This window comes from Prinia subflava, chromosome 22, assembly GCF_021018805.1.
Source record: "Prinia subflava isolate CZ2003 ecotype Zambia chromosome 22, Cam_Psub_1.2, whole genome shotgun sequence".
In the NCBI taxonomy this organism is placed as follows: Eukaryota; Metazoa; Chordata; class Aves; order Passeriformes; family Cisticolidae; genus Prinia; species Prinia subflava.
In genome coordinates this window covers 1,202,781-1,221,686 of record NC_086268.1, presented here as the reverse complement: position 1 = coordinate 1,221,686, position 18,906 = coordinate 1,202,781, and the positions used below count along the sequence as shown (strand labels likewise).

Sequence of the window (18,906 nt, the reverse complement as noted above, 5' to 3'; positions counted from 1 at the left end):
ACGTCCTGCCAGCAGAAGTCTCCGGGGAGGCAGAGGTGGTTTTTGTATTTCCAGAGTGGGAGGAGCAGTGAGGTCTGGATTTTACCTGTGGGATGAGAGGAGCTCCTACAAGCAGCTCCCACCCCGGCACTCGCTGCCCCTGCTCCTGGCATTGTTTATTCCCTGGAAAACCAGAGGTGAGGGTGAGTTCTGGTGCTGTCTCCAAAAGGGGAAGGCTCAGTCCCGGCTTCCAAAGTGCTTGGTTTGTTGTCTGGGAGTGCAGGAGTTTTATGGGGAAGGAAATCCTGCTGCAGAGGTGGCCAGACCTGGCACTGCCACCCTCCCAAGGGCCCTGGGGATATTCACATTCCCACAATTTATCCTGGAGCGTCAGGAAGGAGCAGCCTGAAGTGTCCTGGGGATGAACCATGGGCTGCAGGCAACTCCTCACAGCCAATATTGGAGAAATCACTCCTGGGGATTTTTGGTGCACGTCAAGGACAGAGGCCTTTTCCAGCAGCTTTTTTTCCCTCCATGGCATTTTAGAAGAGTTTTTCAGGTAGTGCTTCAGGTGGGTTGAGCTGTAAGGTTCTGCTTCTCAATTCAGAAAAGAAAATGGGAGTGAGGTGCTCCGCACTGGAGATGAGGATTTTCCTTGGGTCAACACTGGACACAAAGTGAAATTATGGCACAGAGTTAAGTATTTTCCACATTATCCTGAGGGATATTATCATTCCACTTATCCTGAGGGCTCACACCAGGCTTTGGTACAGGGCAAACATCACCTGTGGCAACTTCCAAATGCTTTAAAGCTTTTTTGTCTATATATGTAATATTTGCTATTTTTGCTCAGCTCCCCACCTGTTAATTCCCCAAGGCAAACAGATCTTTCTTGTAATTACATAAAAAAATAGACCAGTAGCTTGTTGCTATTTTTCTGCCCAAAAACCTCCTGCCTTTGCATCATTCTGTGTACGAATCTGAGTTGACTCCCATCAGTGAGTGAATTTGTTTGGTTAAAACTGTGGGGAAGAAAGAACAGCTCGTGTGTGCCTGCGATCTCCCACTCTGGCATTCCCAGTTTTTCAGTTTTTAGCTATGAAGAGCCAGGTTCAAACGTTACACAAGGCTGTGGGCTGGGTATCAAAATCCCTGGATTCCAGCCCATTCCAGGAATGGCAGGTTCAGAACAGAAACCTGTGGATTACTTCAGTTCCAGAAAACAGCTGAGATTGTGTCAGAGCTGCTTGGAGTAATCTCCTCCTGAATCAGAGCTGGAACGAATCCTGCCAGCACAGGAGAGTGCTCTGGGAGCAAGACAGGAAATCCAGGGAATTCAAGGAAACCTTGGCAGATCTTCACCTCATCTGAAGCAGAAACTGAGTGAATATTCCACAAACTGCATAGAGAAAAAAGGGATTCTATTGCTCTCCCGATTGCGTTTTTACTCCTTTAGGAAACAGCAGGAAACTGCACCCTGGAGTCTGCCCCTGCTTATGGCTATTGCAGCCCTCTGCTGCTCCACATCCCGCAGGGATTTCCAGCCAGACCCATTTCCACGTGGTTTTATTCACCTTGCTGCGTTTTATTTACAGAGATATTGCAAAACACGATGTGAACTGAGTACGAGTAGCAGGTTCAGCGTGGGTCTGGCAGTGCCAGGCTCAGCGAGGTGAAATGAGGCTCCTGTGGGGTTCCAGTTCCTAAAATCCATGGGAAAATAGATGGCAGAGAGTAAGGGATGCTGGAAACATCCAGACCTCTCCAGAGTCCAGCTTAGACACAGGAGCTGGTCCAAGCAGGGGCTTTCTTGGGTTTTTATTCTGGCTTTTTCCAAAATGCACAGTTTTGTCTCCTTGACTGTTGATTTAAATTAGGCACAATGTTATTCTGCACTCTCTGGGGAGAGACAGAGGCAAATCAGACCCGAGGTGCTCCTTGGGGCCCCTGGTTTAGGTGAGAAGAGCCAGCCCTGGCCAGGCTGGCGTGCTCAGGGCGCCCCTGGGGCTGCAGGTGCCTCCCTGGCACGGTGCCCTCGTGTCTGTACATTCACCACGCTGCCACCCGTCCCCTGGTGTCACCCTGGGCAGAGCCTGGAGCTGCTGGTGGGCAGAAATCGCTGACGGGAGATGAGGGGCTCCTGTTGGATGCACACCATGCAGGACAAGGTTCCACTCCTTGAGTTTCTCCCTCCATCTCCTTCTTTTTTTGGCTTGGGCTCCAAAATCAGTCCTATTTATTCCTATTTACACCGACGGTTTGACGTGGGACTGACGCCCCTTCTCCCTTCCACCCATGGCTCACAGGCTCACACCTCTGCAGGGTCTGGGGGTGGCAGAACCTCCTCAGCCCCCTCTGGGGACCTCTGAAAGTTTTTTGGGTTGGTTTTCATTCAGTTTCTGAAGGCTTCAGCAGTTAAACACCGGGTGAGTCAGCTCGAGGGGAAGGCAAAGCTGTTGCAGGGAGCTTCCACAGGCCCTGTCTGGCCCTGCTGCCAAGCGGGAGGATGGCCTTGTCTTTGGTGAGAATTGTGCCAGCGCTACCTCCTGGTGGCCCCGTGGCCACTCCGTGTCCAGGCCGGGTGGCTGCGGGCGGGGACTGAGCGAGAGCGCCCCGATCCCGGCGCTCCCACGTGAGGGTGGCTCTGAAATCGCCCTGGGGCCGGCCCGGAGGTCACCTCCATCCCCACGGGGCGCGTGGGCGCCGAGCCGTGCCCGCCTCAAGAGCTCCAGCCCCTCCCCGGCTGCCCGCATGGCATCGCTCCCTCTTCCCCCTCCGTCCCCCAAAAAAACGCGGGCGCTGTTGGTGGCTTTTAGCAGTGGAGGATCTTCATGAAAGCCTTGCGGAACTCGATGTTGAAGGTGGTGTAGATAATCGGGTTGACAGCGCTGTTGACATAGCCCAGCCACGTGAAGGCACTGTACATGGCCGGCGGGATGTTGCAGTCGCAGTGCATGTTCAGGATGTGAGTGATGAAGAAGGGGAGCCAGCAGATGATGAAAACACCTAGGGGGGGAAAAGGGGAGAGGAGGATTTTGATTGCTGAAAGCCGGGCGGGTTCTGGGGCTGGGGGAGCAGTGAGGGTCTCGTTGGTGGAAGGGGGATGCATTTCCCAGAGGAATGAGCTCTGTGTGTGCTCAGTGCCCTGCTCTGAGTTCCACCCTGGCACTGAGGAACTCTGCTGGGTAATGAGCACAGGCACAGCAGGGACTCTGCCCTTCTGAGGTGCCAGCTCTGCTGCTGCCTCTTGTTCCAGAAAGCTCTTGCCCCGTTTTGGGGGCTCAGATGCCCCCGAGAGGGGCAGCCTTGGGCACCTTTAGTGCAGCACTGCCGGCTGTGCCTGCCTGGGGAGGGGGGACCCTCCCACGGGCAGCCTTTGCCTGCCTGTTCTCTGAGCTGTGGAGGGAAGGGAATTCTGAGGGGGTGGAAATCAGCCTGTACCACCCACAGGGTTCCTGCGGGCCCCCCGGCAGCCAGGGCACGCTCTCACCGAGCACGATGGCCAGCATCTGGGTGGCTTTCTTCTCCTTCTGCTGGGACAGTTTCCTCCTGATCACGGCCTTGAGCAAGTTCCTCGTCTTGCCGTTGGGCAGGGAGTGGATCTCGAAGACCCTGGCTGTGTGGTGGGATTCTTTGGCATGGCCATTCTTCTCCACCTTCCCGGGGCTGCTCAGGGGTGCCTGCAGGGTAGAGTTGTTGCCCCGATTAGAAGCAACTGGCACAATCAACTGGTGGTTACTTGGTGCTGTGGGTTTGAGGGCCGTTTTCTCAGGGGGACTGGTACTGGACACCATCTCCATTTCCATCTCTTCTATGTGACTCTCTGCCTCCTGGACAAGAATCAAATGTCCACAACATAATGACAGGTAAATACACAGAGAGGAGCAACGAACATTCCTGACAGAGTGAAGCTGGATGACGCTGGAGAACAGTCAGTCCCTCTTCTCCCTCCCTGCCTGGAGAAAGGGCTGTGCTGTGTCTGGGGATTTTGGGCAGATGGGATTGACTGAGCTGCACTGGAGGATTCTCCTTTTTGGCACAAAGAGGCTCGGGAGTGGGGGAGACGCTGTCTCCACTCTCCACAGGTTTTATTCAGGTTTTCAGAGTGCAAATAAATAAAAATGGAATCAACAAGCTAAACCCAGCAAAGCCAATGCTGTCTAAGATTTAAATAACAGAGAGGAGGAGGAAATCAAAGGCACAAAAATGTTCAAATGCCGTGGCTTTTAGAGCTGATCTTTAGGTGAGCTTAATCTGGCTTTTTGAGCTCTGTGAGCTTAAACCCCCTGCTTCACTCCAAGGAATGGGAAGACTATTTAAATTTTGAGATTGAATGGTAACCTTTGCTCTTAGGTTTATTTTTCTCCCACCCTACATAAATTAACCTCATGTCCTGAGGGAGAAGGGGAAGGCTGAAGGCTCTGGAAAGCTCCCACTTCTCTTTAACACTCACCACTTTGCGCTTATTAACTTGGAAGCTCCCATTGGACTTCACAATAACTGTGCAGAGCTTGACGTCTTCTGGATGAGTGCATTTGTCCTAAGGGGCAAGCACCAGCTCAGAGGTTACACAGGCACAGAGGGGTTGGGAAGGGAAGCTGGTAAAGGGAGGCACGTGGGAATACAAAGGAATTAATCAGGAATTCATCAGCGTGGCTGAGGTGCCGAGCAGGATGGAGAAATGGATGAAAATCTGGAGCAGTGGTGGGGGCTGCTGCCCCCCGTGCTGTTCTCCAGAGGAAGGAGGCCACGGAGCTGTGCTGGTGTGTGTGTGTCCCTGCCTGCTGCCTCCTCTCCAGGCAGCACAGTTTGGAGCCTCTGGGGCTGCACATCCCCTGGCTGTGCTGTGTGTGCTGCCAGAGCCGTGTTTTGATGAGCGGTTTCACACCCAGCCCGCCCAGCTGGGCTCCCTCACACTCAGCTCCCTGCAGAGGCTGATCCCTGCAGAGCTGTCCTTGCAGGGAGGAGCTGTGCACCCCAGGTGTCACCGCCACCGAGCTTTGGGGACACCTTAGAGCTGCTGCAGGAGAGCTGGAGAGGGGCTTGGAGGGGTAGGGCATGAGGGAACAGCCCTGAGCTGAAGGAGGGTGGGTTTAGATTGGATATTGGGAGGAAATCCTTCCCTGGGAGGGTGGAGAGGCCCTGGCACAGGTTACCCAGAGAAGCTGTGGCTGCCCCATCCCTGGAGGTGTCCAAGGTCAGGCTGGATGGGGCTCAGAGCCACAGGGATAGTGGAAGGTGGCCCTGCCCATGGGCTCTGGTGTCCCTTCTGACCCAAACCATTCCTGGAGTCTGTCACTCTGCAGAACTGCCTCAGCTGTTCTTGGGCACCCCAGCCCAGCCCAAGGCACTGCTCTGGGTTAGTGCAGCAGCTCCTGGTGCAGATCTGCTGCTGGAGCAGCCCCTGAGCCCCAGGGAGGCGTGAGGAGCCCCAGGGAGGCGTGAGGAGCCGCAGGGAGGCGTGAGGAGCCCCAGGATGCACGGCTGGCACCCCAAACTGAGCACAGCACCCTCCTCAGGGAGCCAGAGCTGGGGCTGGCCCGGGCAGGGTGTGTAGGGCAGGAGGAGTGGGGCAGGGGGAGGCTGCAGAGTGCTGGGTACCTTCAGGGGCGCCTGCGTGTCCGAGTCCAGCACGTGGCTGCTGCGCTTGGTGCTGACGCGCTTCCTGCGGCGCCGCAGCACGATGTAGATCTGCACGTACACCAGCAGCGTGACGATGAAGGGCACGTAGAAGGACACGATGGACGAGTACACCACGAAGGCGGGGTTGCCAATGATGCACTCCTTCTCATCTGCAAGAGAAAACCTTTCAGGGCTGCTGCATCCAGCCCAGCGCTCCCAGGAAACCCCTGCCTGAACTGCCAGTGCTTTCCCCTCCTGCCTCAGGGAAGGCTTTGTCCCACAGCTTTCCTTTTTGTGTGTTTTAATGGAAGAAGGATTGTGAATCTGTAGGGGACAAGTGTTAAGGTAGCACAGGTTGGTGTTGTGTGAACTTCTACAGGGCCTCAGTTGTGGTGAGTGTGAAACTGCTCTGAGCAGCTGGAGAGGAACCAGACCCACAATCAGCATGCGAACAGCGAGGGGTGGCAGGGGAGACAGCACTTCAAATACACCTCAGGCCTGATCCCAGCTTTATTCCTGCCTACCTGGGCACGCAGGGAGGCAGCAGGAGCCGGCTGCAGGCAGCAGAGCCCTCACCTGTGTTGTTGAGGCCGAAGAGGAGCGGGCAGGAGATGGCAAAGGAGAGCACCCAGACCACGGCGATCATGAGGGTGACCCTGCGCTTGGAGCTGTAGCGGGTGTTGTAGAGCATGGGCATGGCCACGGCCGTGTACCTGCAGGGGACACACACAGCCCTGCTGTCCCCTGCCAGGCAGCTCCCCCAGCTCCTGCCCGGCACAGAGCACGGGCTGGGCCCCTTTCAGGCATCCCACGGTGGCTGCAGCCACACCAGGAGGGCGAGGCTGGGTCAGTTCTCCTCCCAGCCCTCCCCACTAACGCCTGCTGCAAATACAAACAGAAGGCCCAGGCTCGTGGGAGCACAGAGGCAGCTCCATCTGCACCCCAGTGTTTCTGTGCCTCCTGGCAGAACTCCCTGCTCAGAGCTCATCACGACCCTTTAGGTTGCTCTCCAAAGAACTCCCACCGTTTTCAAGCCTCTGAGTCAAATGTGAGCACCCAGACATGGCAGGGACTTTGTCACCCCGGGTTTGGCACAGCCTGGTGGCACAGAGCCCTCACCTGTCAATGCTGATGGCACACAGGTTGAGGATGCTGGCAGTGCACATCATGACGTCCAGGGTGACAAAGATGTCGCAGTGGATGCGGCTGAACCGCCACTCCCCAACCACCTGCAAAGACAGAATGGGGCTGGTGAGAAACTCCGTGGGGTGGAGAGAAATCCCTGGGGCTGGAGAGAAATCCCTGGGGCTGGGGAGCAATCCCTGGGGCTGGAGAGCAATCCCTGGGGTTGGTGAGGAATTCCTGGGGCTGGAGAGCAATCCCTGGGGCTGGAGAGCCATTCCTGGGGCTGGAGAGGAATCCCTGGGGCTAGAGAGGAATCCCTGGGGCTGGAGAGGAATCCCTGGGGCTGGAGAGGAATCCCTGGGGCTGGAGAGGAATTCCTGGGGCTGGTGAGGAATTTCTTGGGACTGGTGAGGAATTCCTGGGGCTGGTGAGGAATTCCTGGGGCTGGTGAGGAATTCCTTGGGACTGGTGAGCCATCCCTGGGGCTGGGCTGCTGACAGGGCACGAAAGGAGAGTTTGGCCTGAGGATGGAGAGGCTGGAGGGTGCCTGGGGCTGTGCTGGTTCAGGCTCTGCCCCTTCCCGGCCGTTCCCGGGGCTGCTGAGGTCGCCCCCTGCCCGGTCCCACCCTGCCTGGTCCCACCCTGCCCGGTCCCACCCCGCGGCTCCCGGGGGGTTTGGGCAGCCCCAGCAGCAAACCCGGGCTGGCATCGCAGTGACATCAGGAGCACAGGGCTCCTCCAGCTCAGAGGGGAAGATGAAGGAGCTTGAACAGCTCTCAGAAGCATTTCAAGGCGGAATGAGCAGGGAAGTACATTCATTTTAATGCCCTAATTGTACTTACAGCTATTTCCCAGACAATTTTTCCAATTACCCAGCAAAGGTCAGCAGCTGACAAGCAGGAGCTTCCCTTCATTTCTTAGTTTAAAAAATCGGGGTAGGCATTCCTCACCTTTATCCCTTTTGGGTTTGTTTTTATCGGTGAATAGAACGAGTTTAATTCAGAGTGAAAAGCCTTTAACACTTCACACGAAGTGCTAAAGACAAAGAACTAATGATAACACTTCCAGGCACCAGTAGCCTTTTTTCTCCTCACTTCTCTCGCTGTTGAAGCTGAACTTTGCCAATTAAGTTTAATAGCAATTATTCGGACTGCTGTGTTTGACATGTGATGGAAAAAAAAGTATATTTCCCTCTAACAAAAATAGAGCCCTACTGCATTTGAAAATAGAATGAATAAGATATCTATTCTTCAGTTATTTCTGCTCTGATATACATAACCATAGGCAGCATAAAGAAGGAAGAATGACTGCATTGAAGCCTGAGTGACAGATGAATACTCAGTGATTAAAAAAGCACTTAAGAGACAGTTACATCAGGAACTTTGAGGAGAATTTGCCCAAAGGCAAAGGTTTCCAGCCACATCCAAGCCTCTGTAAAACCAATTTCCTGAGGGCATGGTTTGGGAGAAGCTGGGAACTGCAGCAGTTCTTTCTCTTGGTGTTTTCATTTATGTGGGAGAAACCCCAAAAATGTGGGGGTAAAAGATCTGTTTGCACAAAGGCTGGGATTTTTTTAATTGTTTGATTTTGATTTTGAGTTTTAGGCCAAGCTTGTGACACCAGACCTGGAGAAAATTGTCCCAGCTGGGAGATCAAGGCAGCTTTGGTTCCTGGGCAGCCCCTGCACCTGAGCCCAGCAAAGGGAGAGAATTTTGTGTCATTTGTGATGTCATTTGTGGTTTTTATCCTTCTGCCTTGGAATTAGAAGGGTCTGAGAGATTCTCCTGGCTGGACCTGAGGGAGCAGGAGCCTCTCCCAGCACTAGCCTCTGCTTCAAATCCTGGTAAAAAAGGAAAGGAATGGAGAATAGAGAGTGGAATGAAATAGAAAATGGAATGGGATGGAATGGGATGGAATGAAATGGAATGGGATGGAATGGGATGGGATGGAATGGGATGGAGAATAGAATAGAATAGAATAGAATAAGAATAGAATAGAATAGAATAGAATAGAATAGAATAGAATAGAATAGAATAGAATAGAATAGAATAGAATAGAATAGAATAGAATAGAATAGAATAGAATAGAATAGAATAGAATAGAATAGAATAGAATAGAATAGAATAGAATAGAATAGAATAGAATAGAATAGAATAGAATAGAATGTCCCAGAGGCAGTGCCTGTGCTAATGAGCTTCAGCAGAGGCACGGGGCTGTACGTGCTGAAAACAATCATTAACTCGAGTGATAATTAGCACTCTGCTCTCTCACAGCCCCTGTCACCTCGGAGGGTTTGTTTTGCTTTGCACCAGGACTTGGAGGGCCACAGCTCCTTCCCCTGCCCTCCTCTCTGTGTTATTTTCCTCCTGGAAATTAACTGGAAACTCAGGAGGGTTTTGTGCTGAAGGCTGAGGTGTGAAAAGTGATTTTCTCCCCTATATTGTGACATGAAAGCTGTGGATTCCCATCCTGCTTCCACAATTGCCTTCCCGCAGCCCTTCAGAAACAGGACCTTGATTGATTTTTTTTTTTTTTTTTTTTTTTTTTTTCTGGATTCAGTGATCCTTGTGGGTCCCTTCCACCTCCACAAATCTGATGTGGTTTCAGTGTGATACCACAATTGGGGCCCTTTCCCCTCTTGACCCCAAATTTCTGGTGCAATTGGGCTGTCATTTACTCCTCTGAGCAGCAGTGGGGTTTCAAGGGAGCTGCTTTCACATCCATCTCATGGAAAAAAAACCCTGCAATTTTGGGAATGAAAAAGCTACAATTTCAGGAACCAAAAAAAAAGGTAATTTCAGGAATGAAAAAACCCTGCACTTCAGTGAACGAGAAAAAAACTGAATTTAGGGCATGAGAAACACTTCTGGGGAATTCAGGAGCTGATTTCCAACCTGCCTAAATCCTTAAGGCAGAAATTTTGAGCCCTTACCTCCAGGTAAACCACCCAGGGCATGCAGAGCGTGGCCACCAGCAGGTCGGCCACGGCCAGGCTGACGATCAGGTAGTTGGTGGTGGTCTGCAGGGCTCGCTCCCTGTGAATCACAGTTTTACAGAGATAACATTTCAGCCAAGGGTTAGAAGCAATTTATATTGATTAAGAGCTAGGAAGAACAAAAGATAAGTTAATGATTGTTAGATGTTTAGGCTAGAGGTAGATGGCGCATTGCTTGGTGTTGTGTGCTTGTTTTAAGTGGTGTTTTTAGAGGGAAATGACAAATCCTAATGATGACAAATCCTAATGACAAATCCTAATGACAAATAAAAACCAACGGGACCATGACCTGCACCTGGACTCAATTCCAGCTGATCACAGCCAGGAGGGATTGGATTGTGCCAAAAGGCCATGAGGGCCTGCCAGCAGCAGGGAGGCAGAAAGGTCATCGTGAGGAAGACTCTTCTGACTTCATCCTTCATGACCACCAACCCAATTTGAGACCAGTGATTCAATTCAAGGGAAGAATTGTGCATGTGTGAAGGGCTTTTAACCTCATTTTAATACAGTGTGTGGAGCGGGAGGAGCTGGGATTATGCAGATGTGTGAGCATTTAGAGTATGTGAGGCTTTGGGAAATAAAGAATCCAGTCCCAGAGAGCCTCGGGACTGGGGGCACGACTCTAGGAGGTAAAAAACACCCACTGTGTAACTTTAACTGGTCAGGGAGCTCTGTCCGTGACCTCACCTGTCCTCAGGACTCACCTGGACACTGCCATGCACACCAGGACGTTGCCAAAGACGATGACGAAGATGAGGAGGGTGAGCAGCACGGCGTAGTAGTTGTAGTGCGGCTTCTGCGCCGCCTCCGACGCGTTCAGGGCCCTGCTCCAGTTCCTGTCCCCGTCGTACCACGAGAGGTTGAGGGGATCCATGGGGGCCCGAGTGCCAGCTGCCAGCCCCACCCTGGCACAGACGTGGTGGAGGTTGGGGCAGCGTGGAAAATAAAAATGGAAAAAAATTAGTTTTATGCTGCTGTACCTGTGGGGTTCCCTGTTCTCCCCATCCCAGGTGAAATGTTTGGGAATGAGGAGGGCTGATCCAGGCAGGGATTCCAGAAGTTGGATTTTATTTCCAGCTCACCCCCAGATTTCTGTGTCAGTCACTCTGTGTTAAAGTGGGGTCAGGCCTGGGATTTTTTTATCCCCTGGCATTCCCTGCTCCCTGTTAGGTGTGCACAGTTCAGGGCACAAGTGCCATGACCCACTTTGTTTATTTTCCATGTGCTTCATGGGGCTCTGGGCTGTATTCCTTTTGTTTTTTTTCTTTTGTCTTTTCCTTATTTTTTTTTCCTCCAGCAGCAAAATAAATAAATTTTAAACCCCAAGACCAGAATAGTGACAATGATGGAATTTGACAGCAGCAGCTTTGCAGCCAGGGCTGCCTCTGCCATTGCCCCTTCACAGGGAGGTGACAGTGAAAGGGGACATGGTGGGGACACAGCCCTCAGCAGCTCCTGGCACTGGAGCTTTTCCTGCTTTTCCTTGGAAAATCTTGTCACCACAGCAACACCCCCCACCATTCCCTGGCCAATTGCCACGTGCTGGGCACACATCCAGACATAAAATATAAAATATCACGGGATTTCTGTGGAGTTCCCTAAAGCCTAGGGAAGCTTTGGTGTTTGTTTCACACACTGTGAGTGGCTTTTGGACTTTTTCTGTGCTGTGACAATGTCTTAAAGAAATCTGGCTGCTGGGACAGAGGTTTGTGTGTCATTAACTTGAAATTCAGACAACAAAAAAGCTCCTCTGTGCTGAGGGAGGTGAGCAACCAAAGCTAAAGGGGGCTGGGGGGTGTGGAGGGGAGCCCTGGCTGTTGCTGTTTTGGGGTCTCTCTCTGGCGCCAGGATATGAAAAGTAAATTCTGTGTTTGCAGGATGTTTTTGGGAAAGGTTTTTCCGGCTGTGTGGGGAGGATGTGTCAGCTCTCAGTCAGGTGGGTTCACTGCCAGGCTGGGCTGGAATGATGGATATTCCCTCACCACAGCTCTGTCCCCCTTACAGAAGGGATTTCCACCCAGCAGAAGCGATTTGGGTTTGAATTTGAGGATCCCCTCAGTTCACAAATCATTCCTGACCTCTCCCAGGAAGAGCTGGAAATGCCAACGCCTGGCTGGGGACACCTGAGCCTTTCATGGAGGTCTCAGGCTGTGCCAGGGGAGGTTTATTGGATATTATTGGGGAAAAAAAATCCATTTTTTGCAGGGCTGTCAGGCACTGGCAGAGCTGGTGGAGCCCCCATCCCTGGAGGTGCTCAGACCCCTGTGGATGTGGCTCTGGGGTTTAGTCTGATTCCTTCCTGGGATCAAATATTCCATGTTTTCCATCCCCACAAAGACCACCCTGGGGAATCTGGCCGTGCTCTCAGACACCCCAAACCAGGGCCACTTAATTTCCTTAATAAAAGACAAAGCGACTTCGATTTATTAAACCACGTAAGTGATCAAAATAGCAAAACATTTGCAAATATCAAATTCACCTGGGAACAATGGTTTCTTTATGTTTCACTGAGCTTTTGTGTGCTTTTCTCATTCAGAGAACAATTTGGATAATAATCCTTGGAAATTTGTTGCATATGGGTCCTTAATAGCTGATAATTCAAAAAGTGTCTGTCTGACAGTGCTATCAGCAGCACTTGATAGCTCTACAAATGTCTTCTTAGGAGCTGTCAAAGTGTCAGAAATTAATTAAATGTTAGCTTCTGTGACTCAGAGTGAAGGGGAAAAATCAATGCTAAATACAGCAACAGTTTTTTCTCCTCTCCTGTTGCCCTTTCATAATGCAAAACTATCTCGAGGAGGCAGAACCATGCAGAAAATGCAGGGTGGGACAAAAAAAAAATAAAAGCAAGGACATGGAGAAGAGTTTTTGAGATGTAAAAGGGATGGAAGGGTTTGGGATGGGCAGGATCAGCCCTTGGGCCTGTGCTGGTTTTCCTGAGCTCTGACCGCAGGAATAAAATCGGTTTTAAGAAAGAAAGGCCACAGCCAGGGACACGGGCTCAGCGATTCCAGCCTTTTCCAGGCTGTTCCAGCTGGCGGTGGAGATGGAGGAGTCATTTACAGCTCATCTCTGTGTCCATTCATCAGGAATTTACTCACTGCTGGTTAGGGAGGGTGCAAAAATCCCTGGGTAAAGTAATCACAGTTTCCTTTCATTTCCTTCTCTATCTTCCTCAGGATTTTTTTTCCTTTAAATGGAACTATTTTCGCAGTAATAATTTTTGTCTTTATATGCACCATGCTGAAAGTTAAAAGGTAATGTTTGAATGTTGTAAAAGTGAAAAGATTTGGTGTTTCTATTTAAAAAAAAAAAGCTTTAATTTGGGAAAATGAAACAGAAGAAAAGTTCCAAATACTTTGCATGAAACAGGGAAACTTAAACACCAAAATCTAGAAATTAAAACTGTGTGATCACACAAATTAAGGCTGTATCCAGCACACATCCTCGTGGCACAAACTACAATTACACGGACAACTCTGTTAATTCCCAGCTTCGGAAAGTTTGAGTTTTCAATCCTAAAAAAACCCCTGCTTTTCTCCAGCCCCGGAACTGGCACCATTTGGGAGCATTTTTTGGTGGCCATTAAGGTGTTTTGTGAGTCTCTCAGTCCTGCTTTGAGGAGCAATTTTGATTTTAGTGCTGACAGTTGCTCAGCAGAGAAGAAAGAAGCACTTAAAGAGGCAGCTGGAAAAGGGAGGGCTTTTCCCTGCAAGGAAAGCTGCATTTTCCTGGGGAAAAGGGAAAGGAAAGGGATCAAAAACACAAAGGAAAGGCACAAAGAGCACCCGGCTCTGGCCTTGGTGAAGAGGGAAAACAGAACCTCGGTTTGAGGGAGGAAAAAGACAGAAATTCCCCTGTGAATTAAGGGCAGCAAAGCCACTCTAATTCCCACCCCACGGATTTCCAGGGAGGCTGAGCTAATCCAGACACGGATTTGCCACAGGGTCAAGGGCAGGACAGGGCTGCAAGGTTGCAGCCTGGTGTGTGATGGCAGCAGTGCAGCTGCAGCAGCTCCTGATGCTGCATTGCTGCTCCTGCCCCTCACATCGCCCTCAGCAAACCCGGCTGGAAGCAAAATCCCTGCGGCTGGGGGGGGATCTGCTGCTGGAATTCACAGGGCTGGAGTGCAGGGGCAGAGCTTTGCCCTGCTCTTTCCAGAGAACAAACTGAAACCTTTGTCTGCCGTGCCCAAATTCCTCTTGTCTAATTACGATTGTGGCACACAAGAGCCTTTGCTGCCCGAGATATCAAAGGTGCCTTCACTGCAGCCAGAACCTTCCCAGGGCTGTGCTCCTGCCCTCCCTGTGGAAAGAGGTCCACGTCAGGCTGGAGCTCTGCAGAGGGATATCCTGAGGCTGAATTTCTCTGGGAATTCACTGCCTGCTCCTGAAAATCTCATCCTTCCAGGTTTCTTAGCAATGGAAAGGAAGAATTCAGTGCTACCTTCCCTAGAGAAGGAGGAAAACCCCTGTACCTCCCTTTAACCTCTCCTTCTGCTAATAAAAATCAGATTCCATCATTAAAGGAATCTCTAAAACTAATGATTAAGGCCTTGTCTTCATTCAGGTCTTGCATCCAAATATGGTTTTATCAGCAATCCCCCAGTTTGAACATTTTCTCACTCCAACAAATCAAACCCAGCAATGTCAGCGAGGAGAGGTCCTGGTGGATTGGTTTGTGTTGTTTGGTTTGGGGTTTTTGTCATGAATAATCATATTTAGGACCAGTTTTGGGTATAAATAGTTCCCTCCAGCAACAATCTCCTCCCAGCAAAGCCCAGCACTGCCCCTGGAATTCGGGAGAGGTTTGGCTCCTGCCTGGCAGGCAGCACAGCCTCGGGTTCCTCCCATTCCTTAAGAATCTGTGGGTGCAGGGCAAGCTTTGATCTCTGCAGGATTTGGCACAGATGAATTTTTCAAGCTGGAGCTGCTCCAGACAGAGCCCACTTGAGCCCTTCTCAGCTGGGTGGAGAGGATGGGCAGAAAAGGCTTTTTAAAAACGATTTCTGACTCTGTGCTTTCAGCTTTGGACACACAACCAGAAGTGTTGGGCACACCTCGGTGCTCAGTGGCTAAAGGGGAAGGATTTTTTCCTTCCCTGTGCTCTCACACAGGGATGGTCCCTGTCAGAGGCAGCTCTTCAGCCTGGAAGATATTGGTTCTTATTAAATATTGCGTTACTATAGACCCAACATCCTGTTCTCTACAAAAGCCCTTTTTTTCTCCTCATAATTCCTTTATCTGTATCCTAATGCCAAATCTCCCTGACGAGATCTGAGCCTCTGACTAATCTAATAAATTCCCAGCTTCATGAATGCTGGTGATCTGTATTCCTTTAGAATCTGTGCTGTGTTTGAGATCATCCAGCAATGTCTGCAAATAACCCTTGATCAGTCACACGGCCAATTGTGTGATTTTTGAGGAGCTCGAAAGGTTGAATCTCTTCCCACTCCCCTTAGTTATGTACAGGAGTGGTTGAAATTTGAACAAACTATTTACTTTAAGTGCTGGCTAAAAAGTGGCAAATATTTCAGGATTTTTTTTTTTCATTATTTGTTTTTGTCTGCCTAATGTTCACATTTTGGTACTTGGCATTTGAAGTGTAAAACAATTTAATTGCGGAAATAGGTTGTGTTAATTCCTTGGCTGGATCAACCCTTTCTGCTTCCCCTCCAGCCAGGCTTCCCGTGTTTATGCAGCACCTGGCACAGGGATACTGTAGCTCTTGAGTCCTTCAGCCACACTTTATTAAAAGTAAATAATAATAATTCAGATTGAAGCCATCAAATATTTGCCCTCCACTTATGTCACCGAGCACTCATTGAACATCTGCTCTTTCCACTCCTCCCCCTGAGCTTGTTTGCAGAAATGTTTGCCAAAAGCAGCGAGTTCCAGAGGAGAGCCCTTTTCCTCCCTTTCCCTTTCCCCCCCTTTTCCTTCCCTTTCCCTTTCCCCCCCTTTTCCTCCCCTTTCCCCCTCTTTTCCTCTCCTTTCCCTTTCCCCCTCTTTTCCTCCCCTTTCCCTTTCCCCCTCTTTTCCTCCCCTTTCCCCCTCTTTTCCTCCCCTTTCCCCCTCTTTTCCTCCCCCTTCCCTTTCCCCCTCTTTTCCTCCCCTTTCCCTTTCCCCCTCTTTTCCTCCCCTTTCCCTTTCCCTTTCCCTTTCCCTTTCCCTTTCCCTTTCCCTTTCCCTTTCCCTTTCCCTTTCCCTTTCCCTTTCCCTTTCCCTTTCCCTTTCCCTTTCCCTTTCCCTTTCCCTTTCCCTTTCCCTTTCCCTTTCCCTTTCCCTTTCCCTTTCCCTTTCCCTTTCCCTTTCCCTTTCCCTTTCCCTTTCCCTTTCCCCCTCTTTTCCTCCCCTTTCCCTTTCCCTTTCCCTTTCCCTTTCCCTTTCCCTTTCCCCCTTTTTCCCCAGATTTGTGGGAATTTGCCCCAAACCATCCATGGCAAAGTTTTGCCCCGAGTCCCCCTGAGCAGCTTTGATGAGGATGTGTCAATCAGCACAGCCCTGACCCCCCTTGCTCCGAGTGCCACTTCCCTGCATTTAAAACTCCAAGAAAACGCTTAATTAATGATTGTGCTGTCCCTCGTGGCCAAGGAGCAGAGCCAGGCTCCAGCCCCAGAGGGAGGGCGAGGAGGCTCCCAGTGCTCCTTGAAAATTATTTAATTTCTACCATTTAGTGGAGCTTTGGTGATGCAGAGCACTTCAGAGTTCAATAACACAACATAAAGCAGTGTTTTCTGTATGGTGCTTAAAACTCAGTTATTAATTAATTATTGCTTCTTCTAGCTGGAATGATTTGAAAACAATTTCTGATTCACCGAACTTTGTGTTTAACCCCAGATATTGAATTTGGATGGTGCAATGTTTCATGTAAATATATTTCTCTTTTCCTTGATGATGACCTGTCATGTTTTTCTCCTTTCCAAAAAAACATGGAAAACTTACGGTAATCATATCTTAAAAATATCCTAATTTGATTTTTGTAAATGCCCAAAATGCCTCAGATTTCAGATCCTAATGATCTTTAATCATTTAATCCCTGGGCTAAACCAGCTCTGCTGTTCAAACCCTGGCTCCAGCACCCTCCTTGCAGGCAGAGGGAGAGGAGGAGAATCCACCTCTCCTCCTGGATCCGTCCTTTTCCAGCTGCTGCCTGGGCACTGAGCCGAGCAGGAATGGAGCTGGCTCAGCAGCTCTGGAATTCAGCATCTGTTCTGCATCTCCTGCGGCTCCTGCTCTGCCCTGCAGCCTCCCCATGACAATGTTTGCCTGCCCTCCTTGGCCTGACCTTCCCGAACAGCTTCCAGATGCTCAGGAGGGTTCATCGCCTTCTAAATCTGCAATATTCCACCCCCTGCTCTGTCTTTGACGCTGCTGCATCATCGTGTCCCCCTCTCTCTTCATCTTACCCCACCCACAGAGCCACAAATTCTCTTTTTTACCCTCCTGGTTTTGCTGACATTCCTGGAAGAATTATTGCTCGCAGGCACTTCGTTCAGTTCCTCTAAGGAAGGTGCTCAGCGGGTCACCCTGTGGGGTTTTCTGGGCGTTTTGGGGATGTTTTTCCCTGCCCGGACTTTGGAATTTTTTGCCTGTGGTCAATTCAAACTTCCCAAGAGCAGAGGGGTCCCACACAACATTTTAAATTTTCTCACATTTACTGAATTCTGGCAGTGGAAGAATTTTGGTTCTATCACGTGTGGTACCACCTGTTTTCCAGGTGAAATCGAGGCTATTTTCAAGGTGAATTCGTGGCTATTTTCAAGGTGAATTCGTGGCTATTTTCAAGGTGAAATCGAAGCTATTTTCAAGTGAAATCCAGGCTATTTTCAAGTGAAATCCAGGCTATTTTCCAGCCGAAATCGTGGCCATTTTGCCCGACAAAACGTTACAAAAGTGGTTTAGGGCTTTCTCTTGTTTTCACTGAACTTCTCCCATCAAGCCTTCATTAAAATTCAGGCAAGCTCATTAAGGTGCTGCAGCTCTGAGCACAGCCCAAGAACAGATCGGAATTTCCAGGTCTCCAACCTCTTGACAGAGGATCCCTTGCTCAGTTCATGGTTTTGGGCTGATCCTGCCTCCCACCAAAAAAAACCTTGGAAAGACAAATATTTTCTTCCCATATTCCACAAAACTTGTTGGTAACATCACTGACAAATCCCAGGGAAAAAAATCGGAACCTTCAACGCTCCATTTTTGGGCTGATTTGGGGAATTTCTCTCGCTCTGCCCCAGCCCTGGGATCACTGCACACACTCAGCTGCTGCTCTCCTGAATTTTATTTGACTTTTACACCGTCAGCAAAGTTTCCAGCCTGCTGGGAAGTGCACACTGCATCCATTATGAACCCAATTCCTGAATCCAGTGACCGGGACAGTGAATTCCATATGATTTCCATTTTCCTTTCATCCACAAAATCATTAGCAGGGCTCCACAAAGCCATGAATATTTTCCCCCCTGCTTGGCAGGGAGCAGATTCTCTTTCAGTTGAAGCGTTACAAGGAGCTCTAATGTTTTTAATTAAGGTGCTGGGTATGAGTTATTGTGGAAGTTCAGGCAGGACTAAACCCGGGGCTGTTTAATTCATCAGCAATAAAAGTCACTGGGTGCAAAGATAAAATCATGATCTGAAGAGAGGTGCCCAGCTGGCTGAAGGTGAAACAGGCCCAGAAGCCAAGAAAAGCCTCCTGCTCTTGGTCATCCTAAAATAAATATTCCCTTTTACGTGCTCAGGCACCGCTGCTTGAGCCTGTGGTTCTCTCCAGGAAAAAATCCCCGAGAAATCACTGATATGATTTGCTCTGTAATCAAAATTTTAATTAATTAATTAATTTGCTGTTGTCCTGTGACTTTGTTTTTTTTCCCGTGGCATCAGGAATCAGATCCACTGTCCGTGGTCACTGTGTTGTCACACCTGACACATTAAAGATGTCTTGGAATAAAATTTTTAGGGCAATGCTGAAAGCTGATGGACATGTGCAAGTTATTGAACTCTCTCTTTAGTAATTGCTTTGCCTGTTTTGTTGGTTTTTCTCATTCTTTTTTTAAAATGTGTTTATCGACTCTACAAACAATGTCTCTCAAGCTAAATTTTAATGTTTGTGATTCTGAGGCCTCCTAAATCAGAAATTCAATGGAAAAAAATTAAATTGCAAAGTATAGCCCCAAAGAATCCTGACTTTATTAT

At 49.8% G+C, this 18,906-nt stretch overlaps 1 protein-coding gene across 2 annotated transcripts; it reads right to left on the bottom strand.

The window, feature by feature from the left end:
• Positions 1-1,713: 1,713 nt before the first annotated feature.
• On the bottom strand, positions 1,714-11,304 carry DRD2 (dopamine receptor D2). 2 transcript variants are annotated; one of them, XM_063417821.1, is made up of 8 exons: positions 10,426-11,304; positions 9,659-9,761; positions 6,721-6,830; positions 6,178-6,314; positions 5,581-5,771; positions 4,433-4,519; positions 3,470-3,809; positions 1,714-2,985 (listed from the first exon to the last, which is right to left on the bottom strand). In XM_063417821.1, the coding sequence occupies exons 1-8, from the start codon at positions 10,593-10,595 to the stop codon at positions 2,792-2,794; spliced, it is 1,332 nt and encodes a 443-aa protein (XP_063273891.1). In that variant the 5' UTR covers positions 10,596-11,304; the 3' UTR covers positions 1,714-2,791. The 2 variants fall into 2 exon arrangements, with proteins under 2 accessions (XP_063273891.1, XP_063273892.1); XM_063417822.1 differs by lacking the exon at positions 4,433-4,519.
• Positions 11,305-18,906: the final 7,602 nt, after the last annotated feature.